The sequence below is a fragment of the Acanthopagrus latus genome, chromosome 21, assembly GCF_904848185.1.
Source record: "Acanthopagrus latus isolate v.2019 chromosome 21, fAcaLat1.1, whole genome shotgun sequence".
In the NCBI taxonomy this organism is placed as follows: Eukaryota; Metazoa; Chordata; class Actinopteri; order Spariformes; family Sparidae; genus Acanthopagrus; species Acanthopagrus latus.
The window spans coordinates 10,338,775-10,352,793 of NC_051059.1; the positions used below are offsets into that span (position 1 = coordinate 10,338,775).

The window sequence follows — 14,019 nt, forward strand, 5'->3', positions numbered from 1 at the left end:
GTATATGGAGTGAGTATAACTGTGCGGATGCAAACCAAAAAACAATTACAGTACACTTTCTGAAAAGTGAAAAGGCATCCACATTAATTAATGATTAATTAAAAATCCACATGTATATTTCTTATGCATACATATTGATACATTTACAAATACATACACTATGCATACATGTATATTAACATGTATGTATATAGACATTCAAATCTAATAGACAAAATGTGTGGTTATTGAATTGTCATTATTGAAATCAATGTGTTTTGTAGCATCTGCCTCCATGATAGCGCTCTGGTAAGTCCAGTGTCTTTTACATAGCGTGATCAAAGACAGTGTTGTCAGTGTCCTTCAGATGGCGCCATTTCTCATAAGCTCATCTTCGGTCTCTGCTTTCAGCTGTAATAAAGGAGAAAAACAAACGGCAAGCTAGATGTATATGGAGGCTAAAGAAGGAACTGTTAATAATGTATGACTATTTTAAAATGGTCATGTTTATGTTATTAAGCAGATTCCAAAACCCTTCCAAAATCCTCCATGATCCAGAGAAATGGTTCACAAAGTCGATTTAACGTTCGCTAACACGTCATTCACAGTGTGCTACATAAAAGATGAAACATAAGGCACATGTTGATAAGCAAACCAGAGATGTAACTAAAAGCCCTGGAAACAAATGAGTGATTTCATTAATCACAGTTGATGTATTACTTCCATCCCTTTTTCCTCATCAGATATGTTCTGCTTTCTTCATAAACATACACAAAATACACAAATTGCACTAAACACTCAGAACACTCAAAAAAGGCACACCTCAACAAAACACATCCCATATAGGCACTTTTAATGCAATGGAAGAAAAACACGCACTGCTGTCACACCAGAATCACATCTTGGTGGTTGAAAACTGACACTTTTTTATTATATAGCCTGTCAGAGGTAAAAAGAAATAAAGAGTGGTTAATTGCAAGGTCCTAGCAAACACTTAACCATCCATTAATTTCATGAGCGCGCTCCAGATCTTTTCAGAAATGCTGTATTTACCCTTTACTTTATGTTTAACTTCTCCATAGCTAGACATCGCAACAATCCATCCGCCCAACTTTGCAATATTACGTTTTGCTTTCATTCTGCAAAATACAACCTTCTTACATGTTTTGCTAAGTTTATAGTTTACTGGGAAACATCTGAAAATACACAGTTTAGGTTGGAAGATAAAGTTGTGTAATTCTGTAACAAGTCGCCATTATGTATACCACATTTAATACATAGTATGCGCTTACTTAGAGGGGCACTATGTTGTTTTGGGGAAGAAATCTTAAACAGAAAAGAAAGATCTTAATTATACATGGTATTTGTTACACTGAATACACAAACTGACCTCAAAGGACAGCACAACTGCATACTGTTTCACTTTGTTTTTATGTGGCGGACCCTGCCATCTTAATAGCTTCAAACAGTGTTCTGGGGACCTTATTTTCCTCTGAGAACAGCATGTTCATTCCGTCATAGTCATTCAGAAAAATAAATGTTATTTTAGATATATATTTTTTTCTTTTATTACCTATTAATTGATTCATATAAAATATTCATATTCCCAAACTACATAGTGCTGATTTAAAGTTGCTGTCTTGTTTTTTTAGACCTGCATTTATGTGACGGGGTCATTAAAGGTCACTGCTACCCCTGAGGATCACACTGAATGTCTCTCGTGGAATCAAACCCTAACAAAAAGAAAATTCATCTGTAGTCGTGTTTCATTGCGTAGACAGCTCAAAAAGCAGCTTGATTAAATCCAGACTCTTGCCTAACCAGAAGGTCGGAATGCATGAGGTCCGCTGATTCCACAGTCCGATAGACACACATGAATAATGGCCTGTCATGCCGGCAGCGCCACCAGCTAACATCTGAAAGCTCCGTCTCTGCTTTCATTTCTGCTCCATTAGCATTTTCCAAAATATTCTTCGCCTTCAAGTGTACTGTAGGTGACAGTCTAGAACGGCCACAGCGAAAGGTTAAGGTGCAAGCTAAGTGAGTTAGCTGTTTATCGCCAGATCACGGCAGTTGAGGGTTCATGAAGAGGCGGGGAAACAGTTGTTCTTTACTGAGTCCAAGGAAGTTTCGGTCCCACGGACGTCTTCATATCTGATCTTAAATGTGGTATCTGTATCCTCCTCTTTGGTATTTCCGTCCCAGTTGTCTTGTGTCTGTGATTCAGTAGCTGGAAATATGAGGCGAAATAATTCATCAAAGTTTTTCAACTTCACTGAGGTAAGGGTAATTAATGAACCTTTATGAAATGCTGAACAGAAAAATGACATTAGATTAGCGAAGGTAGTTGATTCAGTCGGTTTCATCGGGCTCATATGTGTTTCAGATCTTTTCAGAATTACAAAAAAAGGATATCCTGTGAGCTAAAACAGCAAAAACAAGATGGCAGGTTACTCATGTGATTGATCTCCTTTGTATTTGGATTAAATAATAACACCTGTGTTGTTCTATGTTTTTTTTAGATTGTGAAACAGATGTTAAAAAGATTAGTCAAGCAATGTATATTAAATAATCCCTGTCAAATAGCAAATTCAGGTTAATGGGAATTATTTGGTCTGTTATGTTCATTACTATTGATGACAGATGAGGCCCAGTCAACATCCATTTTAAATACACATATGTAATTTATCTGTAATGTAGTTTTTTTCATCATTGAGATAAGAGATCATTTAGAATAAACGTATGAGTGAACTCAGTTAGCACTGCTCTGGTCAGAAATAGTCAACAATCGACGCAGAGAGAATGTTATTAGTAGTTTATAGAAAGGTGGGACTGCCAAACAGATGGAAAGATAAGGTCACAGGATGCAGTGGAGAACAAGGACTCTTATCTGCTTCTCCTCAACGCTGACGCTCAAAGAGAGATGCCCTGAGAGCTAAATCCCAAACACTGTCCCGCTGTGAGAACCGTCTATTGTGTCCAAGGTGGTGGTGTGCAGGTCTCAGGACCTGAAAATCAGATAAACCTTCTAAAAATAATGCCACAGTAGGTTTTTTTTTTTTTTTTTTTTTTTTTTTTTTACGTGGCCTGTCATCTTTTCAGCAACGGCACAAAGGTGGCTCTGTCTGAAACATAGCTTTAGATCTTAGTGAATGTTTCTTTCTTTCCAAACTCTCTTCTAGTTGTTCAGCAAAAGTCAAGCTTGACTTTTTCTACTGATGTCTGAATCTTGTCAGATGTCAGCAAATGTATGAAGTAAAGTAATTAAGTGTGATCCAAACATCAAACTTAAAGCTTACTTCTGCAATTTAATTCAGTGATGAGGCAACTTAAAGGTAAACTTCACCAATTTTACACATTATAGTGTGCTAACAGGTCTTGGGGGGGAACTACTACATACATAAAAAAAAAAAAAAAAAAGTAGTGTAAAACCATTTGTGGCTCCAAAGGAAGCAGTATGTAATGTGATAAACTACATCCAGTGATGTCACTCAGTGACTATGTTGCATTGTGGGTAATGTGGGAAGGAACTTTTTTTTTTTTTTTTTTTTAAAGTGGATATCTCTGGTTCTGCTTTGGATTTGGATTTGGATTGTTTGTTTTGAAGCGCCGGCGCGTCCAAATCAGGTGACTAATTTAAGACGACGTTGCAGCGAGACGGAGCCTCAGTGAGTCTTGGTTCTGATGTATGTGTTGGAGTAGCCTTCAAACCATATCCCAGTTTTTAAATTGTGTTGATAGGCCAAGTAAAAACGGCACTCTTTGTTGCTAACATTGCTGTCACGTTTTCTGCGCATTTGGAGCAGGAAGAAACGATAAAGACAGGCTTCTCTTACGACAGTGTCCGCAAGCAGGAAGCATTTGCAAGCAAAAAAAACCCTGCTCCCTTTCCTATTGGTGGAAAAAGGCACCACACCAACCAATCACAAAATTATATGGCAAACCACGTGATTTGGTTGCTTAGTAACAGGGAATTTGTGGGAGGGACAGCGATGAAGAGTGACAGTGACGGTGACAGAGATAAAGATAGTGATAGCGAGTTTTGAGAGTTGAGAGATTTGTGACATTTAGCATGTTTGGAGAGTATAGTTAGTATGTTATATAGTGTTTGGTGTAGTGTGTTTAGTGTGTAGTGGAGCCATTTTTTTTGTTTAGTCAAAACAGTGAGGAGACTGCTGAATGTGGAGCAGGCAGGAAAGAGCTGAGGGAGACCTGAGCCTGAGGCATTGCCTGCATTTTATGTAAATAGTTACATATAACTTTGTAAATTTAAAAACTTACGCACAAATTTAGCAAACAACAATTTATATTTGCATTATACGTAATTAAAATGGTTCGTTAAACAGTAAAAAAAACTAACTTTCTCCTACTCGGATTTTGTGTTTTATTGTGACTTTAGGTCATTTTATGTCAACACAGTATGTATAAATGAAAAAAAATAAAAATAACTACAGTCACACGTGAGGTTGTGCTGAAAATAATGACACCAAATAAGGCAAGGTAAATAGTTTTTAAGGTGAAATATAATGGAAAAAAAAATAATAAATCAAAAATAGTCAAAAACGGCCAGATATACCCCAGACCCCAGAGGGTTAAAAACCTGGCACCTTCATTACTCAAAATGCAAATTAGCTACTGCATGATATCACTGGAGGAAATTTGCCTGATTACATGGAGACACTGGCTTCATACTGCTTTATTTCACATATGCAGTAGTACTCCCCAAGACCTGTAAACACACTCTAATGTGTGGAATTGGTGGAGTTAACCTTTAAGTGTGTCAACTGAAAGTAATGTCACTCCTTACTTGTGTTGTGTTGTACATTGTGTTGACACAGGATATAGCCAAACAAAGCAAACGATGGACGGAGGACACAGTGGAGTTTCTATTCCGAGAAATGTTGAAAGTCCAGTGAACAAGAAAAATTCCATTCTATTCTATGAAATAAATGAATTAGCAGTTGTTATCTATGAAGCATCTAGATTGAACACATCTTCATGGCATTACAGTTTTGTTCCGTAATGTTTCAACCCAATCTAGTAACCTAATCAAACAATGAAATATCTGAAATGTCTCATGTCAGTTTTATCACATGCTATTCTTTGTGTGTCCTGGCCGTCCAGAGACAGTGGGACTGTTCAGAGCAGGCCTGCATCGAGGCCCTCCAGGACCCCGATGTCAGATGTGCTGTGAAGAGGCTCTTCTCAGGGACCCTGCAGCTGCCCAGGCTGTCCTGCAGACCCTCCGGCCCCTCAGCCCGCGGCATCAAGCCCTCCAGGAGCCTGGGGAGTCTGACCAGCTGCAACAAGGCCTTGTGAGTGGAGAATGCTGTATGTTGTTGTCAGTGTTCATAGTAAAAACACCTTTTTGTTTTTCCATCATTCTTTCCAAAAGTAACTAAATCTCCATAATGTAACCTAACAACACCTTAAAAGGTGTTTCATAACTTTCCATATTGAGTTTTCTCTACATTTTTTTATTCTGTTTATTTTCCTCACACTGTATGAAAATTCATTAGCGACGCCAAGCTCGTCACATTATAAACTGCATTTTCAAACTTGAACCGTCCAGCTCAGCTTCAGCAGGCTCACACGTTTTCTCTCTTTTTGTCCCAAACACTTGAGCCCATTTTCCACATTAATGATTAAAGTCACACGTGGTGGTAAATCAATAACCAACACTTGTGACTGCAGCGTGTTGCGGTCTTGTAAAGTCAACCCAAATTTAGGATAGCTCAGCAGCACCGTCCCCTCCATCCCCATTGTCCTGTAAAGTTGTGACCATTCAGCCCATGTTGATGGTGTTTTCCGCTGCTCACTTCAGATTGTTAAAATGTGGATTTTTCTTCCTGAGCATATGATCCAACAAAGTGCCCTGCTTACGGCGGTGAAGAATTATCTCTGTAAAAGATCAGACAAACAAGCCTCTTGTGATTGTTTCCACAGCGCCCATGCCGCTGCTGCTGCGAACACATCTGTAGCATTATTTTTTTTTTTGCCTCTCCAGACTTAATGTGTGTGTGTTTGTTCCCCTTTTTTTTCAAATGTCGAAAGAATGCCGTCAGACCTGGCTGGTTACGTAGGTAGTTGTAGTGCATGTCAGAGACCATCAGATACGGCTGCGCTACCAACAAAGACACGATTGTATTACTGATGTTTTCTCTTTTGTAACACGTGTGCTCAGTTACATTTGACTACAGCTGGTCACGGCGTGAAACCTTGAATGCCGCAGAAAATTTTGCGGAGTGTAGGATTTCGGTGACTCTTTCTTCGGGGAGCAACTCAAGACAAATACGCACAAATAAGCATTTTCCCCAACACAACGCAGAACTATTTTGATCTCATGATGAGAAGAAAGAAAGAAAGAAAGAAAGAGAGAAATTGAGAATTAAACGGAAATAAAATTTTAATGGACATCGGTGTTGTCAGATGTTGACTGCAGATTTATCACATTTACAGTAATGTGTCGTGGTCAGAAGTCCACAGACAAGGCGCAGGAAAAAAAAGGATTCATATGCTGTGATGATTAGGCTCAGTTTGTTCCATTAGTGTTTATACACCAGCAGGTACAAAGAAGCACGGCCATGTGACACCTGTGATGTAGACGGACCAAAAAGCCTTTCGGTGTGCCCCCTTCTCTGTGAGGACGGCCATGTGCTTGCCTGTTTACAAGTCGGTAGTGCAATTTTGATGCTGCGCCAGAAAAAAATGTTTATTTAAAGCTACAAGGTGTTCATATTTTTTTTTTTAAATGCCACATCTTTGGAGGATCAAATCAAAATAGGACTGAATTAGTTTATTACGATGTCACGAATAGATGCCTTTATATGTCTGTCGAAGTCGCAGTTAAGCTTGTAATAACTCAGACGACTTGTTCTCAGTGGACGCTTGTTTCAAAGGCACAATCTCATCTCTGGTTTTTACCCTCGACCCCTGTTTTCGAGAGCCCCCTTGCCCTTCAGGACAGGGTTACGGGGGGGGAGAGGTTTGAATCTCCCTTAATAAAATGGGACAAACCTTCAAGATCGTCGTAGGCCATCAGTTGTCGCCGATGCCGTTTAATGTGAACAGACAGTACAGGACGTTTCTGATGGCTACACTGATAAAGGCTTGATGAGAATGTCAGCCCTGCAGTGTCTCACCCCCCTCCCTCGGGAACAGCTTTCAACATTTCCACAGTTTTCGGCAGGATGCAGGTTCTTGACCTCCTTGATGAGGTTCCCATCCATGATTTTCAAGACAGGCACCAAAGAATTACCCTCTGACCCGTACGCGGTTTTACCCGAGGAGGGGATGGTGCGGGAGCGGCAGACAGTAGAAGAACAGGACTCTTAACTTTTGTCAAAAGGTGGATGCTGGTGATACAAGACCAGTTTATTATCCTTGAAAGGTGTCATAAGGCAAAGGGAGATAAACTGTAGCTTTAACACCAACTGGAAATACAACGTCACAAGTGTTGGGCATACTCTGCCCACACTAGCTGGCAACTCCATGCTCAGTCATGAGAGAAGTGGTCTCATGGGAGTCTTGATGTTATTTCACGAAAGCCGTTAAAGGACTACTTTGGAAAACTTGTAAACAGACTCTAGGCTGTCAGTAGTACCCATACAGGAGGGGTTAGCTCTGCAATAAAGTGCACAGTAAGTCTCAATCACACGGTTGTCTTCATGGTCAACCCAGTGGACGGAGCAGACTATGAAGATGCCGTCCTGGCAACTCGGATTTGTGGTTTATAATATGCTTACGAATGCTTGTGAACTCAATCAACCCTTCCCCCCCCCCCCCCCCGCCGTTTCATGTCTTGTGAGGCAGCCGCCACAGGAATGCACACCATGTTCTCTCAAAGTCAAACTGGGATCGAGACGGCCCTCACCAGTGCCTCTGTCGTCCACATGACTGGAGTGATGATGTGCCTCAGGGCCAGGATTAGTTTTGCTTAAAAATGCCAACTGAGCCTGGTTTCACGGCTCCATGTGCAGGTGTAATCAGTGGGCTGCATAACCGAGAAGCAAGGCCAGGAGATTTTTTGGGGTCGGAGCAAGGAGATATATTCTCACTGGGCTGAATGGCCACCGTCTTTGGGTTCACTGTCTAGTTCTGTTTAAAGTCAACATATACAATATGTTCACCTGGTAGTTTCTAACATTGTCTGTTTAAAAAGGGGGAGGGGGAAACACAAAAGGCCCCCTTAAGCCAGTGTTTGGTTTATTCTAGTCTACTGTAGAAACACTTTGAGAACATCACTTTTCATATTGTACATTTAAACACTGCAAGGCCTGACCGGCCGATTTTGGACACCTTCAAGATCAATCACAATCTAAACTCGATAGATGATGGGTCATATGAAAATATGGGGAAAAAAAGCACGCATTCGACCCCAGAATGACAAGTGTGTGTGTGCAGCACGTCTGCAGTGCTGCATTTGGATGAGAGCTAATTTATTTTTCAAAGACAAATGCCGCACTGTTTCTCTGAAATAGACACAGTAGCTATAAGCGTATATCCATAAAAAGTGTGTGGCCGAAAGCAGGTTGTTCTCCGCTCCTCGCTGCTCCCTCTGCCGTCTTTTGGTCACTGCTTGAGTCCTGTGTCAGATGTTCCAGCCCCCGAGGTTACTTCACTTACTCCGGACGGCACCGGTGTTTGGCTGTGAGTCCTTAATCACAGGAGGACCTTTCCTCACTCTGCAGCGATAAATAGAGAGAGAGAGATCGGGTGGGGGGTAAAAATGATGTTGCCTCTGGTCACAGATAGAGAGCGCCATCGTGACAGCACCCATGCTCTCTATTTGCTTTTATCTACCTCTGCTTTTTATAGTCAGAAGGCCCTTCATGTGACTCTTCCTGGTACACTCAGAGCATGTGAAAGGCAAAGAGGCTGTCTCTGAGGAAATAGGCAACTTCACAACAAACAGCACCTCAGGGACCGGAGCAAAAGCCTGAGTATGCAAAGACCGTCGGAGTGAAAGTGAGGGCCAAGCCAAGCGACGGCTTGATGTTTATACACTGGAGGAAGTAATTATGAAGCAGGGCCTGAAGTTGATGAACAATATTCTCCATGAGATTTGGAGCGAGGGTAGGACGGGAAGCATGGAGCTGGAAGGAGGGAGAGGGAAGCAGAGGGAGGTGATCTGTCACGCTTCTCCTCCCTGTAAATCAGACGTCCATATTTAGTTGGAGAGAGGGAAGGCCCAGCAGTAATGTAAACAGAGCTTGGGAGAGGGAGGGAGTCAGGGAGAGTGCATCAACACTAATGTTTAAGTCCACTGCCCGCCACAGCAGCGAGCTTGATCCCCGGGAGGAGAACAGAAAGGGGCTTCAAATAAAGAGTTTTGAGGTGTTTTGGGAGCTCTTTTTGGTTTTTGACAGAAGCTTATTTGTGAGTATTAACAGAGAGATTTTGAGCAATCATGTGCAGGCCCGGGTTTTGTACATTTGGACTGGAGGCACTGAGACAGAGCAACTAACGGATACCTAATGTATGTCATGTCACGAAAAAGTCTTGTGAAGTTTATTTGACAAAGCAGAGAGAAATTGCACCTTGGACCAAAGTTGCCAACGGCAGGGCGAACAAACGGACTGACTACCTGACCCCAGACCATCATCTCTCCACCATGAGTGAGCTGTGCTCTGAGAGCTCTGAAGAAGAGCAGGCTGAAGTCGGAGAGAGGCCACAGGACCGGCGGCTGACCAAGCTGCCCGTCATTCAGCTCATGCCCAGGTCCAAAGCAGGCTCCCCCGCGGCATCCCCGAAGATCTCGCCCAAAGATTCCCCACGTGGGTCGCCTCGAAACTCCCCGCTCCTGTTCAGGAAGCTGCTGATGAACCGCAGCATCAACCTGCAGAGACGCCGCTTCACTCTGGCGCACACGCCCAGGTAGAGTCCGTCGCTCTCAGGCAGATGGCAGAGATAGCAGTGCTTTGTGCTCCACCTGACCAGTCGTAGCTTTCCCTATAATTTGCAGAACACATTTCTCTTTTTCTTGCTTCTGCACCTGCGCTGGACTGTGCAGGTCCCAGCGAACAGTCGCAGTGGAGGAACTGCAAACTCAAAACAGAAATTCTTACTTAAATTTATATTCTAATATTACAGTACTGTTGTCCCAAGGTTTCATAAGCAGCAGAGGTGCAGACTGATTCTTGATTTTTTGAGCCAGTATTTAAACCCACTGGAATTACAGTGGGTATAGTGGGTCATATAGCGGATTATAAATGAAACAATTTGTCCGTCAACAATTGCTGGAAAAATGACTTGTGTTTTGCACAGAGGAGACAGAGACAGAATAGAAAACTATGGTTTGTTAACATGAAATCTCTGGAGTGGTTAAAACGCATTAAACACAGGTGTTGACTTCCGCTGTACCCCTGATGCATTATGGGCAGCAAAGGTGTGGGAGGCAACTCTTGAGAAACACAGTTGATAGTTGAGCCAATGTTTAAATATAACAGTGGATCTGTGTATGTTGTTGAAGTGAGAGACTGTTTGTGTCTTATAGCCGAGGGTCACTCTTACGCAGCTGCAGATTTATTTTTGATCTCGCGGCAGCTTTTCACACGACAAAAAGTGGTTGCCCTGAAGCTGATGTTCTCAAATGTATCCCAACCACAAGATGCTCATCTTGTGTATTGCTGCGTTTCAGTAAGACACTCTGTTTTAATCTATACCCAAAGAAATTCTAACAGTTTCAGATTGAGGGTGACTGCTGTTGGTACTTTGTTTGATTTTTGCTTTTTTTTGCTTTTTTTTTTTTTAATATGCCTTCATTTACTACTAAATGCAAAACTAATCTGATTTATACAGTCAATCCTCAGTGGATTTTCTTAAACCGCTGTTAAATTTTAGTAATATATGTTTGGTGTGAAAAGCTGCCCAGGTTCAGCTCTTAATTTCCTACAGCTGAATTGGTTTTTCCAAAGCTTTTGTTTCCCCACCGAACAGCATCATCTCAGCAAACACACAGCTCAGCGACGTCCCTTCACCAGCAGTTTGTTGTTCCACGTCTTTGCTAAGCAGGTACTTACATCTGTCATCGACAGAAGAAGCCTGCACCAGAAAGGAAGCGCACCTCCAGCTTGTTATGTGATATTTCCTGCTTCGCTTTAAACATATTTGATTTATTCATAATATCTCGTCGGTTATACTGGTCATAACTCTTGTTTGTAAAGACCACAGCTGTCTGCTGTCAGTCGGCTCCTCTCTGGTGCCTGCTGATAGCTGTAGTTTTATGAGCCGTCACTGCACCAGGCCTGGCCCATGATTCCAAAGCAAATCAAACATTTACTTGGTTAACAATGTCGAGGCAAGAGTTGTATGATCAGTGAAACCGTACTTGACCTTAACTTCTTGAGAGAGGAAGAATAAACAGGTGTGGATGGATATACAAACAGACAGATATTTGCTCTTTTTGTCTCAGCGGGGACGGTTTGTTTAATCGTTGGCGTGTTAAAACTCCTGTAGGTTTCTTCAAAGGAGGAGCCCGTCGTGGAAAATCGTGCTGCACCGCACGAGTACTGTAAAAGCGTTTTTTACACACATGTCTCCTATCTCTTTGTCAATGTTTACCCTTCACTCATCATATACACACTCAGAAGTAGGCGCCGAGCATTTTCTGTGTGTCTCAAACTAGTTGCAGCAGCGTTAGATGACATCCACCTCAGCCAAATCAAATTAAAAGCCTCAGTGAAACTTGAGCTGGCGCTGTAAAACGCTGCTTTATTTTTATTGGCACGACAGTCATATTAAACGTTCCTGAAGAAGACAGTGCCTACTCGAAAAACTCAAAGTGTTTACAAGTTCATTCACCTTTATAAACGCACAGCGGGGGATTCATTTTCCTTCATCTAATGGTCCTGGATTGGCAGAAACATTTCTTTTCCAAGGTTTACTGTAACTCCCCAGCCACTGTTTCATTAATTTCGGCGTGTCTGTTGAAAATCTAAATATTAAGAGGGCAGGAGTCCAGTCAGGGGGGATTTCAAGGCTCAATCTGGAAAGTCAGACGCTCGCAGTGGAACTCAGATATTCAACATGTCAGAGCTTTTACATTACCCAGCTCCGAGGTCAGGTCATTGGAAGTGTCCCTCTTTGGGGTATGTGCAGTGTCCCATAATGTCAGAGCTGAATTAAATGGATGTGGATGAGTTATTGCAGGATGGCTGGCAAGGAGGAGGAATTAAACAAACCAGCGGAAAATAGATGTCGCAGGCAGCTCAAATATAGAACGTACCCGCAAAGTTATTTTCACTTAGTGTCTTGGTTGATTAAGCGCCGTTTTCCACTCCAGAGACACCATGTCAAATGGGTTTATTTTTGTGAAAAACGTTTTCAAACGTTTTTTTTCAAGCCAACTCCGGATTGACAGCCAGTTTTATTTCCGTTAAGTCTTTCATTGAGAAACGTAAAACAGTTGCTGCACTGATAGAACACAAACAAACACAGTACTTGTTACTTTATTTGAACTGAACTGAATTTGAGCTTTTCAGTCAATGAGGAGTTTCGTTTTCAAAGGTGAATACAGTAGAGTTCACAGAAAACAACTCAATTATGGCCACTGTAGCTTATTCTGCGTACCAGGACTGCATACAACTTTATTACAGAAGCCAGAGTACGTGTTGTCCTGCAGTCATAGACTATTTTGCAAAACTTATCACCATATACGAAAGTAATTCAGTAGAAAAATAACAGGAAAAAAAAACATGTGTTGATGTGATGAAGTCTAAAATGGTTTGTGCATGAGAAGAGGTGTGTGGAAGAGCTGCGTTTAATGCATTTTCGCAAGAAGTCATACTGTATATTCAGTGAGTAATAAAATGTCGCTGTTATGTTATGTAATGTTAAAAACCTCTGATCAGAACAACCTTAAGTGGAGAATGAGATTTTTAAGGAGTAGGACAAAACCTATTATCATATTCTCCAGATGAAAGTTGGAATTGCATTTCCTCACCTTTACCACTAGAGGCTGCTGTCTTGTGAAATGTGGGCATGAAGCACCAGGCAGACGTGTCTGTGGTGGGCAGATGCAGGAGAGGAAAGAGGTTGTAAAGGTCCTGATGATATTTGAGGCTATTGAGAACCGCCAAGGATTAATGGTTACAACCATTGCAGAGCAGCAATAAGCAATATGATATACATAAAATACAACCATAATAACTGAGATCTTGATAATAGATAGCTCATACCACATTGTTGGCCTTTGGACTTTGGAGGCACAGTTTCTTATTTCAGCAGGAGGCGTGTTTAACGATTAATAAGTTCTTGCATAAAAGCTTTTTTTTTTTTTTCTTTTCAAAGCCAGAAGGAGAGCAGCCTCAGGATCTTAAACATCAGACAGGTATCAGTGTATTTCATTAAATTTTCCCAACTGAGGATGTCATACTTAAGTGTTGCAGTGATGGCCTGCTTGTGTGCTGAATGATAAAGTGACACATTGCTTGAGTCCAGGATATTATACCGTATGTTAACTGAGGGATTATTGGTGATATTAAGCTTCAGGTGATGTGACAACGCTCTCTATCTGTCCCCTGTACTCCCCTGTAAATAGTTGCTCAGTGAAGACGGTATGTTTCTCACTGGAAATTATTCACTGAAATCATACATTCCAATAAAATGATGACTTTCACTGCACCCAAAAAATACACTTGATTTGGATTTGGATTCAGCTTGGAGGCAGTAATTCTACTTTCTCGTTTGGAGTGAAGGTAAGAGTGTTGACATATTTGGTCCCATTTGTCATTGTTTTACAGAGTTTAGAAGTTGCTCGCTGTTTTGGTATTTGCGTGGAAATCATTGGAACTAAAGAAAGTCATGATATTCATGTTCTTTAAGTGTCTGGAAAGTTTTGACCATGACTGCACATATAAGATGTGGTCCCAGGATGGATGCCTGAGGTACACTCATTTCACTGCTCAGGACGGGTGTTGTTTAACTACCCACCCTTACACACCGAATCCTACCTGCCAGATATAATTTCATTCTATTCAGCATTTTAGAGGACACATTAAAATTGGCTAGCTTAGATACTTTAGTGGTTGACAGTATCAG

At 41.5% G+C, this 14,019-nt stretch overlaps 1 protein-coding gene across 2 annotated transcripts in view; it reads left to right on the forward strand.

The window, feature by feature from the left end:
• The first annotated feature begins 2,049 nt into the window (after positions 1–2,049).
• The window catches only part of pde4ca (phosphodiesterase 4C, cAMP-specific a), a 56,366-nt gene continuing 44,396 nt past the window's right edge, over positions 2,050–14,019 (forward strand). Inside the window, exons 1-2 of one of the 2 annotated variants that reach the window (XM_037084585.1) lie at positions 2,050–2,259; positions 5,104–5,294. In XM_037084585.1, the coding sequence (XP_036940480.1) occupies positions 2,218–2,259; positions 5,104–5,294 (233 nt within the window). In that variant the 5' untranslated portion in view covers positions 2,050–2,217. Of the gene's footprint in view, positions 2,260–5,103; positions 5,295–9,350; positions 9,856–14,019 lie in introns of those variants that run through there. The other variant, XM_037084583.1, reaches the window with a different exon arrangement.